Genomic DNA, 15776 nt, shown 5'->3' on the forward strand with positions numbered 1-15776 from the left:
TGTTCTCTGAATTGCAGTGTATCATACAGTAAAGACATACTTGATCTTTTACAACAAACTTCATTTTTATCCTCGCATTCTCATCAATCATTCGAGGAGAAAGCTTTGCTATGATTTATGACTCAAACAACCAGATCTTAGATCAAGTTAAGATCGCAGTTATTGAGAGAGAAGTTTTAATAGACAGTGTGAATTTATCTTTTACATTTCTAAACTAAGTGGGAATACTGTCTGCTTCCAGAAATCCAGTAAGAAAAGCATTTTGATCTTTGGTCTTTGAATTCAAATATACGTGTCAAAATGTTAGCCCCATTACCGTATACGTGACGTTCATGTAAAGATGTTACGGACTGGCAGTACACGGTATGTAATGCTTCAAGGCATTGAAGACTCGCCCCAAACCGCGTGCGGCCATCTGAAAAAGTTAACTTTCCATTGCTTGCTATTGACGTTTTGTTCGTGTCGCTACAAAATGCAGACAGTACAGTAATGAAACGTGATACCTTGTTATCTTTAGCTGGACTTGAGGTGTCCATCACAGTATGGGTTGTACACTGTGCTGTGGGTATTGACCACAGCTGTATGTACTGACTGTACACTAGTGTCTAATTACTGATGGTAGCAAGCTGTGTGTGCGTATTTTCTGGGATCGATGGTGGTGTCTAACACTTCTGTTACACCTCATTCGAAACTAGGTCAGATTACTGGCATTAGACGTTTCTTTTTGCGCGAGTCTTCACACCCTTAATGTTGAAGAACAGGACAATATGGTGGGTGCAGCTTCAGTAGAAGGGACCTATGGCAGATAAGAAGGGAACATCATAGGTACAGCTGGAGGGGACCACAATAACTATTTAAACACAATGTAAGAAGCTGAGGTAGATTCAAGTTGGGGTTTTCTTAGCTGTTCAGGAGAGAATTGTTCATCAGAAAGATCTCTATCGTATATCAGCTTTTAAGATGATGGGTTTCTGTCCCCTTAAGTGATGGTTTGAAAGACTCATGAAAGCTAATGCACCTGTGTAGAAGTATTTTTGTATCTTAACTGGGAACACATGTGATCGTGTTAATGACTGGCTGTGGTTTACTACATGTATGGTTAACTATACATGTATGGGTACTGTACCAGTACAGTGCATTGCTTATGGCAATTGTTTACAAGAAATCTTGCAACCCTTACATAGACACACAGTCTCTTTTATAGTACTGACCGATAGTGGCACTGTTCAAGGTACCAGTTTATATGGAAGGTTTAAATTTACCTTGGAAATATGCAGGTATTAACATGTTGTGTAGAAAGTTTGTCAAGGTCCCTAATTGATTCTGTATAAAGCCTTGATTGAATCTTAACATCTACAGTATATCTGTATGTGTATATTTATCTGGCCTGGGTTTCAGTTTAGAAACCAATTTTGATCTCCTTTTCTATAGCAAATGTATAGATTTCTAATGAAACCATTTTTTTCCCCTTTTATTTTGTTTCTTCCAGATTATACGGCTGACTATGAGGGACTACGCCCATCCCTGGTATTATGAGATCAGCAATAACAAGCAATTCCTACATGAAATACAACAGACGGCTCAAAATGTGATCATCACTTTCGCTAATAGGTGAAAACTTTTGTTTCTTTCAGGAAGAATCAGGATTTAGTTAGCTTAATATATATTAAAGAAAGTATGTTAAATCCTTGTTCACAGTTTTGAGAACACATGGGGGTGGGGCGGGATTGGGGGGGATGGGATCTGATAGTGCAACGACGAAATCAGACCCTGCAATCGTGATCTCCCATCCTGGGAGAATCCTGATCCCGCCAGGATTCTGATCCCGGCAGGATCCTGATCCCAGCGAGAGCAATCAAGATTGAAGTGTGAATACTCACAGATCACTTGACCCCCAAGATCTCTGGTTACTTGCCCTCTACACTTCTGCAATCGTCCACTGCAGTTCTAGAACTAGCTGGTTGGTTTACAAATAATCACCATGACCTTTTCAAGTTGGCATAATTCTCTATTGTTCGTTCGACGACGTCGATCCCACCCCCTTGCTCAAATGTGGGACATGTTCGGGATCCAGCTTGGTATCTCCCCTAGGGGAAAGCAAGATCCTGATCTCACTTAGAAGCTAATGTAAAAATGAGTCACTTGTGGCTTAAAGCCCTTGTACTTGTACTCATACCAAAAGAGAATTCTTCTTGTATTTTTACTCACAAGAGCACCGAAGGAAATAATGCAGCAGTAGCAAAATTCCCACAGTAGGTAGAAGGAGAGGAAAAAAAGAGCAAAAATGAATGATAGCTGTTTCATGTTGTACGACCTTGTTGCCCCCTGGTAGTTCTGTACATAAAAAAGGGAGTATGAACGAGAGATTAGAAAATGCCAGATAGCCCTCTGGTTACACTCAAGTTGCTTGAATTTGAGCTAATGAAAAACCCATCAAAACAAGGGGACACATTTTCACGGTAAGTAGCAGACTGATTCTAGAAAACCTTTATGTCTTCCAGGGCTGCTTTTAAAATTATAAACCAGTACAAGGAAGATAGGAAATGACAGTCGCAATAATTGTTTAATATATCCATGTACAGTATGTATTTAAAATGATTTGTCCATAGAGTGCAAAAGCTGGCGCATTGTTCAACTGTACACACTATCTTTATTACAAAAATAGCATTTTACAGTTTGAAAAGTTGAATGCAATGCAATTTGACAAATTACCAGGAAAATCTTAAGTACTTTCTCCTTGCTTTTATTATCATCACATAAACCCAAGAAATGAATTAAAACCAGCAAAAGCCTTTTAATTGCTTATATTTATGATTTCCTCGTTTCCTTTCAATTTGTGAGCATCCTGTATTACTCTCTCCGTTGTGTAGTACTAAAGCACAGTAGTATGTGAACAGTGTTTTTAATCAATTCTTGGTATTCTTCAGCCTGTGAGATGTAGCCAAACCCTCGAGACATATAACAAGGGGCAAATCAATATTTAATGGCAGCCTCTACTGCAACTGGAAATTATGTTCACTACATTTTTTCTTACTTAATATCTACAGACAACATTGCGTACCTCCTCTCGAGAGGATAGCGTTATGAAATAATTATCTTCTGCAGTTTATTTTGCTATAAACTTGTCCTTTACTGTATTATTATATGGGGGGGGGTGGGGGCGACAAAAGATTCTGTAAATTGTTGGAGAAGAAAGATACATGTAATAATGAGAAGAAACTGTTCCAACATAAACTTTAATTTAGCTGTGGGCAATTATCACAACAATATTGAAACGGGTTGGAAAATTCACTGAATTGGGTTGCATACTCACCATGGAAAAGCTAACAATAAATAAATTGGATTATGCAAATTAGTGTTTGTAATTTAAAAGCAAGCAAGTCTTCTGCTCTTTTGAAGGAGAATTTCGAATGTTGTCCAAGACTTGCCAATTCTCTCTGTATTGAATAAAAATTGGGAATCACCAGAAATGTGTTTTTTTATTGTTTTCTGGGGGGGGGGGAAGGGAGGCCAATTACATTTCTAGGGGGCAGGCACAATCTAGTTTCTAAAAAAAAATAAATATTTGACAAAAGATTTTTTTTTGGAGAGGGGGTGGGGGAAGGGGGTAGATAAATACTTTCGGGTGAATCAATGATGTTATACATTATTTAGACATGATCTAGTCTTTCTGTTCTGTAAAGCTTTGTTAGTGAAGGAACTTGAAACCTGTGATATCTCTCAAATGGTATCAACTTTTTCTTAACTGTTTGGGGGAAGTTGTTCATGACAGCTATCTCTATCACAAAGATAAAAAATGGTGGTCATATTTGTGTCTCCTTTAAATGCTAGAGGAATAGGATTTACTTCACTCCTCTCTTACCTGTCTCCTACAACGCTATTGCACTTTCCTAGTCTACCAAGACGCCACTGGTATCATTTTTAGCACTGCGCCCCCAGTGACCTCTCCTATGGGTCACTGCTCTCTTCCTTCCAAATTTACCATTCAGAAGGAAAGCGTGTGTTTTACGAACTCCGTTTTCACTTTCGCCATACTGACATTTCCTTGCTCGAATTCCGACCGTTTAATGGGCCTGTTTTGATCTGAATGTTTCCTTAAACAGGTCCTAGGGAGAGGTAGACGATAAAATTAAACAGTCCAGTGGTTTTACCTCTGACTGGTTGCGTTTTCTGACAAAAGCAATGGCTTTTGATCTTTACAGCAGCTTTGTGATGTTGTTATGTAAATCGAATATGCTAGATTATTCTTTGGATTCTTTTGGATTTCAACAACATGAGCTGAATATTTGTTGACTTAGCATTCTGTTGGATTGCCTCTTAAATTTGACTTTATTTTGTTTAATAATAATTGCTTACTTTGATGTACTGTAACCAGCATATTTGTATTATTAGTATTTATAATTTCTTTCTTTCTTTCTTTCATTCATTCATTCGTTCATCCATCCAATCATCCGATTGTTCATCCATTCATCCATCCATTGGTCCATTCATTCATCCGTTTGCCCGTCCGTCCATCCATCCATTCATTCATTCATTCGTTCCCTTAAACATTCATTCATCCATTGATTGAATGGTTGATTGATTTAATTTAATTCCTTTTTGTTTTTGTGGCAGGGCTAAAGAGGTAGACTGGGTCAACTATGTCACAAGGACAGCAGTGGAGGACTTTGCCTCACACATAAGACTATTCCACAGTGCTCAGACAAAACATAGGAAAATTATAAGCAAAGAAGGTAAATTTTAAACAATTTTTTTAGCCCTGCTGCTAAATTTATATACATTGTTCTTTTGTTGTTGTTTTTTTTTTTCTTCTGGCAATCTTCAATTAATTTTCTCCATTGAGATAATGTCACTGTCTAATAAACAACTTTTAATAATTTTGGGGGTAATTTGGAGGGTTAGAACCTACAAGAATGTTCTTTTTGCAAACTTTTAGTAATTTTCAAACATGTTCAGAATTGGAAGCAATACTGATGATATTTTTAGCTTTGCTGTTTATTTGTTTTTTGATCCGCTGTTGATTTAATGAACAGGCATGAGCTCGGGGACAAAAACTATTATCCTAACACACTGTAGCATACTCAAACTGGAGCCTATACTGCAATTTTTGCAAAGTTCTGTGATTTTTTTTTTTACCCCAGGCTCATCCCTGAATGAAGCAACCATCTTTGTTGTAAACATGTGGCAGGATTTATCCTATGGATACACTTTTGCTTAGTCGATCAATTTCCATTAATTCTTCAACACAATAAGTACCGTGCAATTGATTAGATTTTTAAATAACTAGCTGACCCTGTTTCATCTTTCATCTTTTTTTTTTTCTCATTAACTGTATGGAAGAGGTTGTAACTTGATAAGCTTGGTTTGTTCCCTCATCCCCCGTGGCTATGCTCATACCCTGTTGCTAATTTCCTAATAGGCTAATTCTCGTTAAGATTTCATCTCCTCACGCCAGAGGTCGCCTCGCAAGGAGCAGTTCTGTAACATTCATATTAAAGATGCCGAACGGCTTGGCAGCCCTTAATCAAATCGAAACGCAGTCCATGGAAATTGTTTTAATTTTCTGGGGAAGTTGTTGCGTAGCTAAAAAGTCCCCAAAGGGATATCATGTCACGATTTTCAATTAAGATCGTTGATTTACCGTAAATACAGTTAACTCCTCTCAGGAGATGCATCCATAGTTTTATGTGACAATTACATTGGTAATATACTGTTTCCTTAGCAACATATTAGTTTTTAATACTGTACAGGAAAGAAGGAGAGATCTTGGGAGGGTGTGTAGGAAACATTGTAATGTCTCTATTTAAAATCTAGACATACCAGGCTATTTGCTTTTAAAACTATTCTGTAACAGTTACCTGTACAGTATCTGCAATCAAATCGTGTAATTTCCCATCACCCGTCTAATAACACTCAAGACCTGGTCTGACCGTGGGAGGGGGGAGGGGCGGGGGGTAGAGGATCTGATGGGCTAGAGTCTTGGGGTCAGTTAGGCAGCCCGGGGAAATATGGGATAGGGAATACTGTATTTTCGTTGATACACTATAGTTAAGGCAAAAAATTGGATACATCACAACAAATGTCCAGTGCCAAAAATCGTCCCAAAATCCCAATCTTGATGTATGGTTTCAGAGAATTATTATTTTTTCTTTCCACAGCAGATAATAACCCACATCAATTAGTACAAGCTATTTAATCTTATTATATGTAATCTATATTACCTCAAACTGATATCCTCCATCATGTTTAATTGCTGTCCATACCCTCATGTTACTGTGTATACATTATGCCGATGCATTCAGTTAAAGGCACTGAAGACTCGCCCCAAATCGCGTGCCGTGCTCTGAAAAAGTTAACTTTCCGTTGCTTGCAAGTGAAGTTTTTCTCTTGTCGCTACAAAATGCAGACAGTAATGAAACGTGATACCTTGTTATCTTTAGCTGGACCTAATATGCCCATCGCTGTATCGTTTGTACACTGTGCTGTGGGTATTGACTGCAGCTGTTATGTACTAACTGTACACTAGTGTCTAATTACCAACGGTAGCAAGCTGTGTGTGTATTTTCTGGGATCGATGGTGGTGTCTAACACTTCTGTTACACCTCATTCGAAACTAGGTCAGATTACCGGCATAAGACGTTTCTTTTTACGCGAGACTTCAAACCCTTTAAACCATTACTTCACGACACAAGGTGTTTTTTTTTTCTCGTGTCAAATGAATGTTTCCGATACTTTTTCCATCATATCCAACACTAGATGTTCCAGATACAGCCCCCAGTCTAGAATCTGTATTCTTTGATCTTGAAATTGAAATGGAAGATGGAATCTGCAGGGATGAAATATGCTCCGATGAAGGAAAAGAACTTGGTAAATATTTTACTCCGTCTTCAGTCTGTTATAGTCACCGACTTTGTATGGGTAACATTGTACGTTAGCAAGATATGTATATCTAGGTACAAGGTTGTGAATATTTATTTTCTTAACTTTTTTTTTTTTTTTTACCTTTTACTAGTCCTGGTACTTGCTGAGCAATCTCAATACCTGTGGATGTAATTCTTTACTTTAAAATAATATTTAAATATTTTTTAATTTCTAATTTAAAATAATTGTCCTCTTCCCATTCAAATTAATCCAAGTAAACCACTGCAATAGTTAAAGGAAAATCTGTGAAGTCTTTCTACTGGTCCTACAAAGGTATACTTGTATTGTAAGTGTAGTCTTACAACTTTAATAATTACAATGAGAACTTATCATCCCAATTCTAGTATGCAAAGTAGACTATGATGCCTACATCACTGCTGTAGGCAATGCTTTGTTTGTACAATATACAGATTAGGTAAGTCCCTAGGGACCCCACATGATCAAACGGGAACCAAAGGGAAAACTTCCAAGACTTACAGGCAAGAATTACCAATTTTCTGTTTTGAGGTCATGCCTGCAAATCCTAACAGGGGGAGGGGGGTTGAGGCCAGGATATGTTGACCCAGGGCCCAGGAGGGGGTTGATCTGGTACTTGGTGTATGACCTTGACCTAGACAATGATAAGTGACGTTCCACAAAGCGTTAATAAATCAGGTTATCACATTTATATTTGAATGTTTACGTGTATTCGTGTTTCAATGTCTTCATTGTCCCTCTGTTTCTAGACTACCTCCGTGATGTCATAGAGCTTCTGCTCTTCATCGTTTTGCCGGCTCAAGATTTTCAGAGCAAGCCGATGACATTCCTAGTGAGAGAGATCCTCGCCTGCTACATCCTGAAACCGATGCTCGATATGTTTAGCGATCCAGACTACGTTAATCAAAACATCTCTTGGCTGGTGAGTGATTTTGTGTTTTTTTTTTTTGGTTATTCTTTCCCTCCTTCCTCACAAGTTATTGATTAGATTTATAAACAGAATATTGGATGTAAAGTGAAGATGGGATTGGCTAGACAGACTAAGTTATAAAATTGAAACATTTATGTTTGGCTGCTAGTCAGTTCCTCAGGAAACCACGGAAACGATATCTGAAAAGAGACGAAATGAAAACCCTGGCAATTAATTTGTTTGATTTATGTAAAATACTACAGAAATCAAATTTGACATTGTCTAGTGAAGAGTGCCTCAGATACATCTTACTTCTTGTGTTTATAGTTTATTTGCATTGCTGTGTGTTGTCACTTTATTTCTGATCGAGAAGCTTTGCTTTGTTTCACTTGTATGGTATCATGTATTTACAATTTACAGTATCATTTATTTAAAATTTGCAGTATCATTTTACATGATCGTGTCTGCCATATACAGTATCATAATGAAGAATGCAATATCACATTATCAGAGACAGTATCATGTGATGGTATATAGTATACACATTCAGTATCCTAGTGTGTAGTATTTATCATAGTTTAGTGATCAGTATCATATATGACATTAATATCCTGTATCAGCATATCACATTATATGATATCATATATTATACAGCACTTCTGTAAACATGTGCAGTATCTTCTTTATACATTTTTCATATTAAAGTTAAAAGTAAATTGAGATAGTATTTAGAATGAGAAGGGGAGGTCATTGACCCATGGGGTCTGGTCATAGAGGGCGCACAGTGTTAAAAGGTTAACATTTCACTCTAGATTGAGAGTGCTAAGGTTGTGAGGAGATAGGTTAGGTCATCACTCGTAAATATCGAAACCTGGTAAGTTTAGGATTATTTAGTGTCATAATGCAGCATAAAATGTCATATTTCTATAGTCAGAATAATATCACGGTGTATAAGAAACATAATACATACAGTGTCCCCATTGATTTACATCAGACATCACAATTTATAGTACCATCAAAAAAAAATTATGGTATTCCATTTAATCACAATAGATTAAGTGTCACATTAAAGTGTCTCATACAATACAGTAGTATCATGGCATAATTTACACATGTTTTCTATTTGACTGCACAGATGTACACACAAGTTTAACTGCTTTTATTTGTCCAACACTATTTATTCATCCTTGATTTTCGTCATAAATTGCAGTGTAAAGATACAACATTCACAACTGAAGCATTCCTGAACGTTATTAAGACCAGCAGCAGTATCGACGAACTCGAAGCTATTATCAAAAATGTCGATCATGAAATGTTTAAGCAAAGATCCAGAGACGCTAATAAAACCAATCGAGAAGGTAAAGAGTAAAAGAATTATTAATTTTCTCCCAGCAAAAAAAAACAACAAACATTTCTTCACTTGTAGTTGTGATGGTTTTCACTTATATGGGGTAGTTTTGGGATTTAGTAGGTGGTTTTGATGACTTGAAGCAAGTCTTCTACTCTCGTCTTAGTGCGGTGAGTATTTTGTCATGGATGCTTCTAGGTTAGAGGTTCCCAAATAATTTTTCTACGACAGTCAGAGAATACCAATGATTTGAGCAAAGAACCAGATGGAATAATAAATCTCACTACACCTTGATTGAGCAATATACCAGGTAGGCTGGTAGGTTACTCGAGCCTAAGCTATACATACCAATGAGATTAGTGCAAGAACATGGGCCAAACATTTCCTATCGCTGGCAGTATTAAAATATTTTGCAAGTCAGAGTTAGACAGCCAGCAGCCTTATAAGAATCCCAGCTTTTGGGGCTCTGTCCTAATGGTAAAGGACATATTTCTCTTCTTTTTTCCCCTTATATTTGTTGTGTGTTACGACAAGAATGTTAGCTTTCGAAACATTTCCAGAACATCCAGAAGCTTTATTGAACTAGAAATCGCCCGGTGATTGTGTTAAGGACAGTTGAAACCTAAGAACCCATTAAAGTATCTCCAGACGAACGTGAAATGATTTCTTTACACCTTGTTCACACAGAGGCTGACGTCAAACAACAGATCAAAAGCTTACAGTTCTTGAAACAGCTGTGCCAGGAGACCATCGAGAGAATTATGAGCGGAGAAGGTTTAGATATTGCCGAAGAGGTGGTGAGTAAAGTCCATCCGGTGTTTAGAAAAGTTAGGTTAAAAATCCTCAAGAGCAAAATAACAAACTAAATAGGTGTTGTAGAAAGTAAAATAACCCGCTTTGTAATAACGCTACATGTATAATTGTAGGGCACACATATATATAGTACGCGCTGCTTTTTGACATACTGTAATTAAAATAAGAGGTACTTTGTGTTTACTCATCTTTGGTCTTCTGTGTAAAAAATTGGCTTAAGGATAGAGAGAGGGACAAGGCAACTGTTATAAATGGCAAGTTCAAAAGTGGTTAGGATTATCATTGAAATGGAAGGGCACCAATTACACTATTTTAGCTTTCAAGAGGGCCAGCATAAACACGTACAGAAATTACATTACATGCCATGTGCTCTGTTCATGAGACCGTGCATCCACCTCCTTGTGTTTCCCACTGCTGCTTAATAGAGCTGTCTTCTGGCATACAAATTTCTGCAGGAGTCCAGTACATTTTTTGTAGCCTTGATCGAGATAATTATCGAGGCACCTACGGCGACTTAATTAAAAGTGGGCACGACATTTGTTCCCGTTGGTCAGTAACAGATAATTTTTAATGGCATCATCGCAAGTGGCTGTGGCTGTGGCAGAGATGGCCGTATTCTGCGGGTTAGTTCAAGCACTGCTGAAATAGTAGTATTTGAGCTGGGTTCTGTACAGGCATTTCAAGAGCACACCGAGTCCTTGACATACCAGCATTTTCTCTGACTGTTATTAAATATATATATATATATATCTATATATATATATCTACATATATATATATATATATATATATATATATATATATATATATAAAATATATATATGTATATATATATATATATATATTTATATACATATATATATATAGATATAGATATATATATAAATATATGATTGTTTTATGTGTGGATCACTGTAGGATGGGATTGGCATATACCTTTGGATAAGTCCTCTGGTTTGGTTTTGTCACTACTTTAGTCATACAGTATCTTGAATTTTAAAGGAAATATTCTTTCCAAGAATCCAGTCTATAGCAAAATGTCAGTTTCAAGGAGGCCTTCTCTATATGAATAAATTTGTCTTCATTTTAGAACAAAGAGAACTAACAAAAAGTACAAAGTCAAGATCAAGTTTGTTGACAGAATATGTTAAAATCATACAGTCATATATAGTTTATATAGGTGACAGAAAAGAAAAGAAAATTTAGGCTATGAAAATTTAGGCTATGATTTGGAATGAAAAACTTTGTGGTACATTGACTGCTTTGGTTTTAATCGATCGATTGAAAATGTTCCAGTTTTTTTGACTTGTTACCACATTCATTCATCTTCATTTCTAGATTGAAGGTGCACATTCGATTTTTGTTTTTCACAGGCATGTGATGGCCCTATACCAAAAACAACGAGTCTTTATTCTTTACCACTTAATATTATCCTTGTAAATAGTATTGCTGTATCATATTTTATAGGTGAGTTTTTACATTTTTACAACAGTTCTAGTTGCGTCAGTTTTAGAATTCTGACTGTGTTTAAATCATTGCAAGCAGCCGGGATTTCTTTGTAGAATTCTTCGTATTATTGTATATAATATAGATGCATTCAAGAGTAGATATTGTACAGGTTATATTGAACAGGGAAATGGATAGTAATATAAAATAAGAGTCTATTAAAGGGCTTCTCAATAGCTAGTTTGTGGGCCAAATCTGGCCCACATAAAACAAATTGCCCACCATCCTGCTCTAATTGGGTATGCAAGCTATACTAAGGCCTTAGGCTTGAGCACCTGGTCAGCCTACCCTGCACATTGTTCAACCTAGGTATAGTGAGATTTTCACTAAATTTGACCTTTGACCTTAGACTTGTTCACCTGACCAGTGTACCCTGCACATTGTTCAACCTAGGTATAGTGAGATTTTCACTAAAGTTGACCTTAGGCTTGAACACCTGACCAGTCTACCCTGCACATTGTTCAACCTAGGTATAGTGAGATTTTCACTAAATTTGACCCCTGACCTTTGACCTTAGGCTTGAACACCTGACAAGCCTACCCTGCACATTGTTTAATGTAAGTACATAGTAAGATTTTGGTTCTCATTGTCCCTTTGCTCCAACCAATGTATCTATTAAGCTAAGAACTGTGTTTTGTTATTAAAGTCATAGAAGATAAGAACACAAATTCTGTTCTACTCTCATCTCTTTAAAATCCATTGCTGATAATATTTGTCCTTTCATATTTTGTCCCAGTCCAACCTTTACTCTCTACTCTTCCCGAATTCTCTCTTTATAGTGGAGAAGGACGTAACAGCCTTTTCTCTCCCTTATCACTTTCAAATCTCAGATTTTATGCGCAAGAACGGAAGTGCGGCGCTGGTATTTTTCTGGCACACGGTGGAGAGTTACCGAGTCACAGCAGAGCAGCAACTATCTGCGCTTCATTTACAGAAACTCCAGCCGTCCTCAGATAAAGATAGTAGCAGCGGGAGCTCCAGGGAGCCCTCTATCGACTTAGAGGGGCTCCGTGCCGCAGCGCTGAATATATACCACGAGTATCTAGCCGAAGATGTACGTACCTATCGTTGTATACAATATTTAAACACAAATTTCAGAGAATAATCAGTTTTGAGGATGTTTATATTCTCTGATGTTTGTGTAAAGTAGTTAATCTAAAAGAAAGAATGTACAATTTGTAAGGTTTGAATGTCCGTTTCTTTGGATTGAGACATTAGGGAAGAAATGTATCGGAGATCTGACCTAAAAAATAACCCTATCACACACAAACATAAACAGTAGCAATTCTGGAGTCACTGATTCGAATCCCATTTTTCATTGCCAAAAGTTACTCTCTGCTCTTTTCAAATTTGTTCATCGTAATTTTCCCAGTCAGTTATTCTGTCATTGAAAGTGCTTAAATTAAAAGCATTTTCGTTCTTCTCTCCATCCCTTGTCTACTAATCCTCTTACATCTTTCTCTTTTGTGTTCACCCTCAATATTAACCTGTCTGTATTCTGTGTTTGTGTATTTGTCCCTACTGTTACTGTAACTTGTCTTTCAGCCTCTGAAGAAGATCCTGCTAGGAACAAATTGTCAGGCCCTCTTACTTTTACACATCAAATTAAATGCCAGTAGATATATATTCCAGTTGGGAATTTCTATAACTCTGAAATATTTGCAATTTTAGTTATTCCATTTGTTACTTTCATATGAATGTATAATATTTCAGTTTATCAATCTTTGATATTTTTAATTTATTCTAATAATATCCTTGTTCAGTTCGATTCTTACTATAGCACATCTTTGTGTTAATAACAAGGCCTAATTTGAACTCAAAGACCTAGGGACCACCAAAGATGTGGCAAACAGAACAAAATTATTCCCTTTTCTTTGAAGCACCATAGTTTTGTGTTGTTAAAAGCTTCCTTGGAATAAATTTAATAATTCCTTAGGGCTTCCCTATTTTTATTTCATTAATAACTTTCTACTCTGTGTGGATGGACTTGGCAAGCTACTTTATTTTCCTTTTCTTTTTAACAAATACAAAGAACCTGTTTTTTCTACAATGAATACAACATATTCTATGAATAGCTAATGTATTCGTGTACTGCATTTTTCTCTAGGCTGCCAACAGGGTTAATGTAGAGCCAAAAATTATTAAAAGGACTCTATTGAAGATCAAATACGAGGAGCCTTCGGATGCGGTCTTTGATGAAGCTCAGCAACAGGTATGAAAGTTGCTAGAATCCTCTGTTATTTACTACTACCAGTGTGCATGTGCTCAGCAAAATCATAGCAACAAAGATGAAAATTGAATTGTTGGTATCATGTCATTGCTAATTTAGTGCTGGGTTGTACATGCTTTCTTCTGACAGTGGAGGCCATCAGGGGTGTTACAGCCTTGGGCCAATTATGGGGGGCTTGGTAAAATAAAGAGATAAAGAAGAAGGTATGCTAGTTATCCTAGTATAATTAAGGAACATAAGACATCTGTGACGTAATTAATCAGGTCTGATCAGACTCTTAGTGTCCTTGCGTGGTGGCCAATTGGCTAAGGTGTCGGACTCGTGATCCAAGGATTGCTGGTTCGATTCCTGCCTAGTTCATTACGTGGTGTCCTTGGGCAAGATGCTTTATCTCACTTGCCTCTCTCCACCCAGGGGTTAAATGGGTACCTGTGAGGTAACTTGTCATTGGGTGCAGTATATAACTGCTGCCCACTGGAGGGATTGTCTCTGGGACAGGTTATCATTGACCAGGGGTAATATAATGTCTGTAAAGCGCTTTGAGACCTATCGCTGGTATAAATCGCTATATAAAAAGCAAATATTATTATTAAAATATTAAATGTTATTCTTGCTGTAGTACATTGCTATAGTACATTGTTATAGTACATTTGTTATAGGATTACTATGTTTCTTTTCATTGTTTTAAATATGTTTAGGGAGACGGAAGGTTGGGTGTTTGGGTGGAGGAGGTGATGATTTTGTTTCCGTAGGGAAGGTTAGCATGTGAGTGCAAAGCGCATCACCTCATCTGAGAGAAAAATGTTGAATAGAATTAGTTGGTGAAATTAGTATGATCAGGTCAAAGGTTGCATTGCCTTGACAACCAACTGTAGTTTACACTTGAGTGATATCTTGAGTGAGCACCCATATTGTATAAATAGTGAGATGTATGTAATTATATGTAGGTAAAAATAGGTATTTAATGATAGATATGTAACAAAGGTAAGTAATGTACTGTGTGGATTGATAGGTATGCAATGTTAGCTATGTAGTCATATGCATGTAATGATAGGCATGTAATGATATGTATTTAATGTTAGGTATGCAATGATATGTATGCAATGATAGCTATGTAGTCATATGCATGTAATGATATGCATGTAATGATAAGTATGTATTGATAAGTATGTAATGATAGGTATGTAATGATAGGCACGAAATGATTGGTACATAATGATAGGTATGTAATGATAGGTATGTAATGATAGGTACAAAATAATAGATTTGTAATGATATGTATGTAGTGATAGGTATGTAATATAGTAGATTTGTAATGATATGTATGTAATGCTATGTATTTAATGATAGATACATAATGATATGTTTGTAAGGGTAGGTTTTGTAATGATAGGTATGTAATAATAGGTATGCAGTGATAGGAATGTAATAGTAGATCTGTAATGATATGTATGTAGTGATGGGTATGTAATAGTAGATCTGTAATGATATGTATGTAAAGATGATAGGTATGTCATGATAGGTATTGTCATGATGTGGCACAATGTTTCTGTTTTATTTTCAGGTTTACAATATACTTCATGAAGACCAACATTTTCCTGCCTTTAAGCAGAGCGTATTCTACATGAGATGTTTAGCCGAGCTAGATCTGTTGGAGCCGGAAGCCCCAAATAACCACCACCTGGACGATGAGTCATCGATTCACTTAGACTCATCGCCAGAACCGAGCATTGCTGAAGTGAGTTGTATCACTAAATTATCGACAGTTGTTAATGTAAAGGACATCATTATCGCCCTAGGGTTGTCAGACATTTGGATTTCAACGGACATGTCCCCCCCCCCCCGTTAGAAGGGCGTCGCTTTTGATTAGTGATATTGCCTGCGTTTTCCTGATTTCAATTAAATTCAAAGCTGCCATTGTATTACATCCAATATTTGACCAGCTATTACCCTAAATACTACTTAGTCGCTGTGAAAGTTCAAAGACTTGGAGAACACTGTTTGGCTGTAAATATATTTATCAGGTATAAATTAAGTTCATCATTGTCGAGACAATTTGGTGGAATAAAGTA

At 36.7% G+C, this 15776-nt stretch overlaps 1 protein-coding gene across 1 annotated transcript in view; it reads left to right on the plus strand.

Annotated features, from left to right (window-relative positions):
- LOC139958962 (sorting nexin-13-like) overlaps positions 1 to 15776 on the plus strand; it is a 41567-nt gene that overhangs the window by 16616 nt on the left and 9175 nt on the right. Inside the window, exons 5-14 of the mRNA XM_071956425.1 lie at positions 1490 to 1611; positions 4615 to 4733; positions 6757 to 6867; positions 7647 to 7819; positions 9018 to 9165; positions 9843 to 9952; positions 11342 to 11435; positions 12305 to 12528; positions 13582 to 13686; positions 15269 to 15442. Of these exons, the coding sequence (XP_071812526.1) occupies positions 1490 to 1611; positions 4615 to 4733; positions 6757 to 6867; positions 7647 to 7819; positions 9018 to 9165; positions 9843 to 9952; positions 11342 to 11435; positions 12305 to 12528; positions 13582 to 13686; positions 15269 to 15442 (1380 nt within the window). The remainder of the gene's footprint in view (positions 1 to 1489; positions 1612 to 4614; positions 4734 to 6756; positions 6868 to 7646; positions 7820 to 9017; positions 9166 to 9842; positions 9953 to 11341; positions 11436 to 12304; positions 12529 to 13581; positions 13687 to 15268; positions 15443 to 15776) is intronic.

The sequence above is a fragment of the Apostichopus japonicus genome, chromosome 18 (genome assembly GCF_037975245.1).
Source record: "Apostichopus japonicus isolate 1M-3 chromosome 18, ASM3797524v1, whole genome shotgun sequence".
NCBI classification, from domain to species: Eukaryota; Metazoa; Echinodermata; class Holothuroidea; order Aspidochirotida; family Stichopodidae; genus Apostichopus; species Apostichopus japonicus.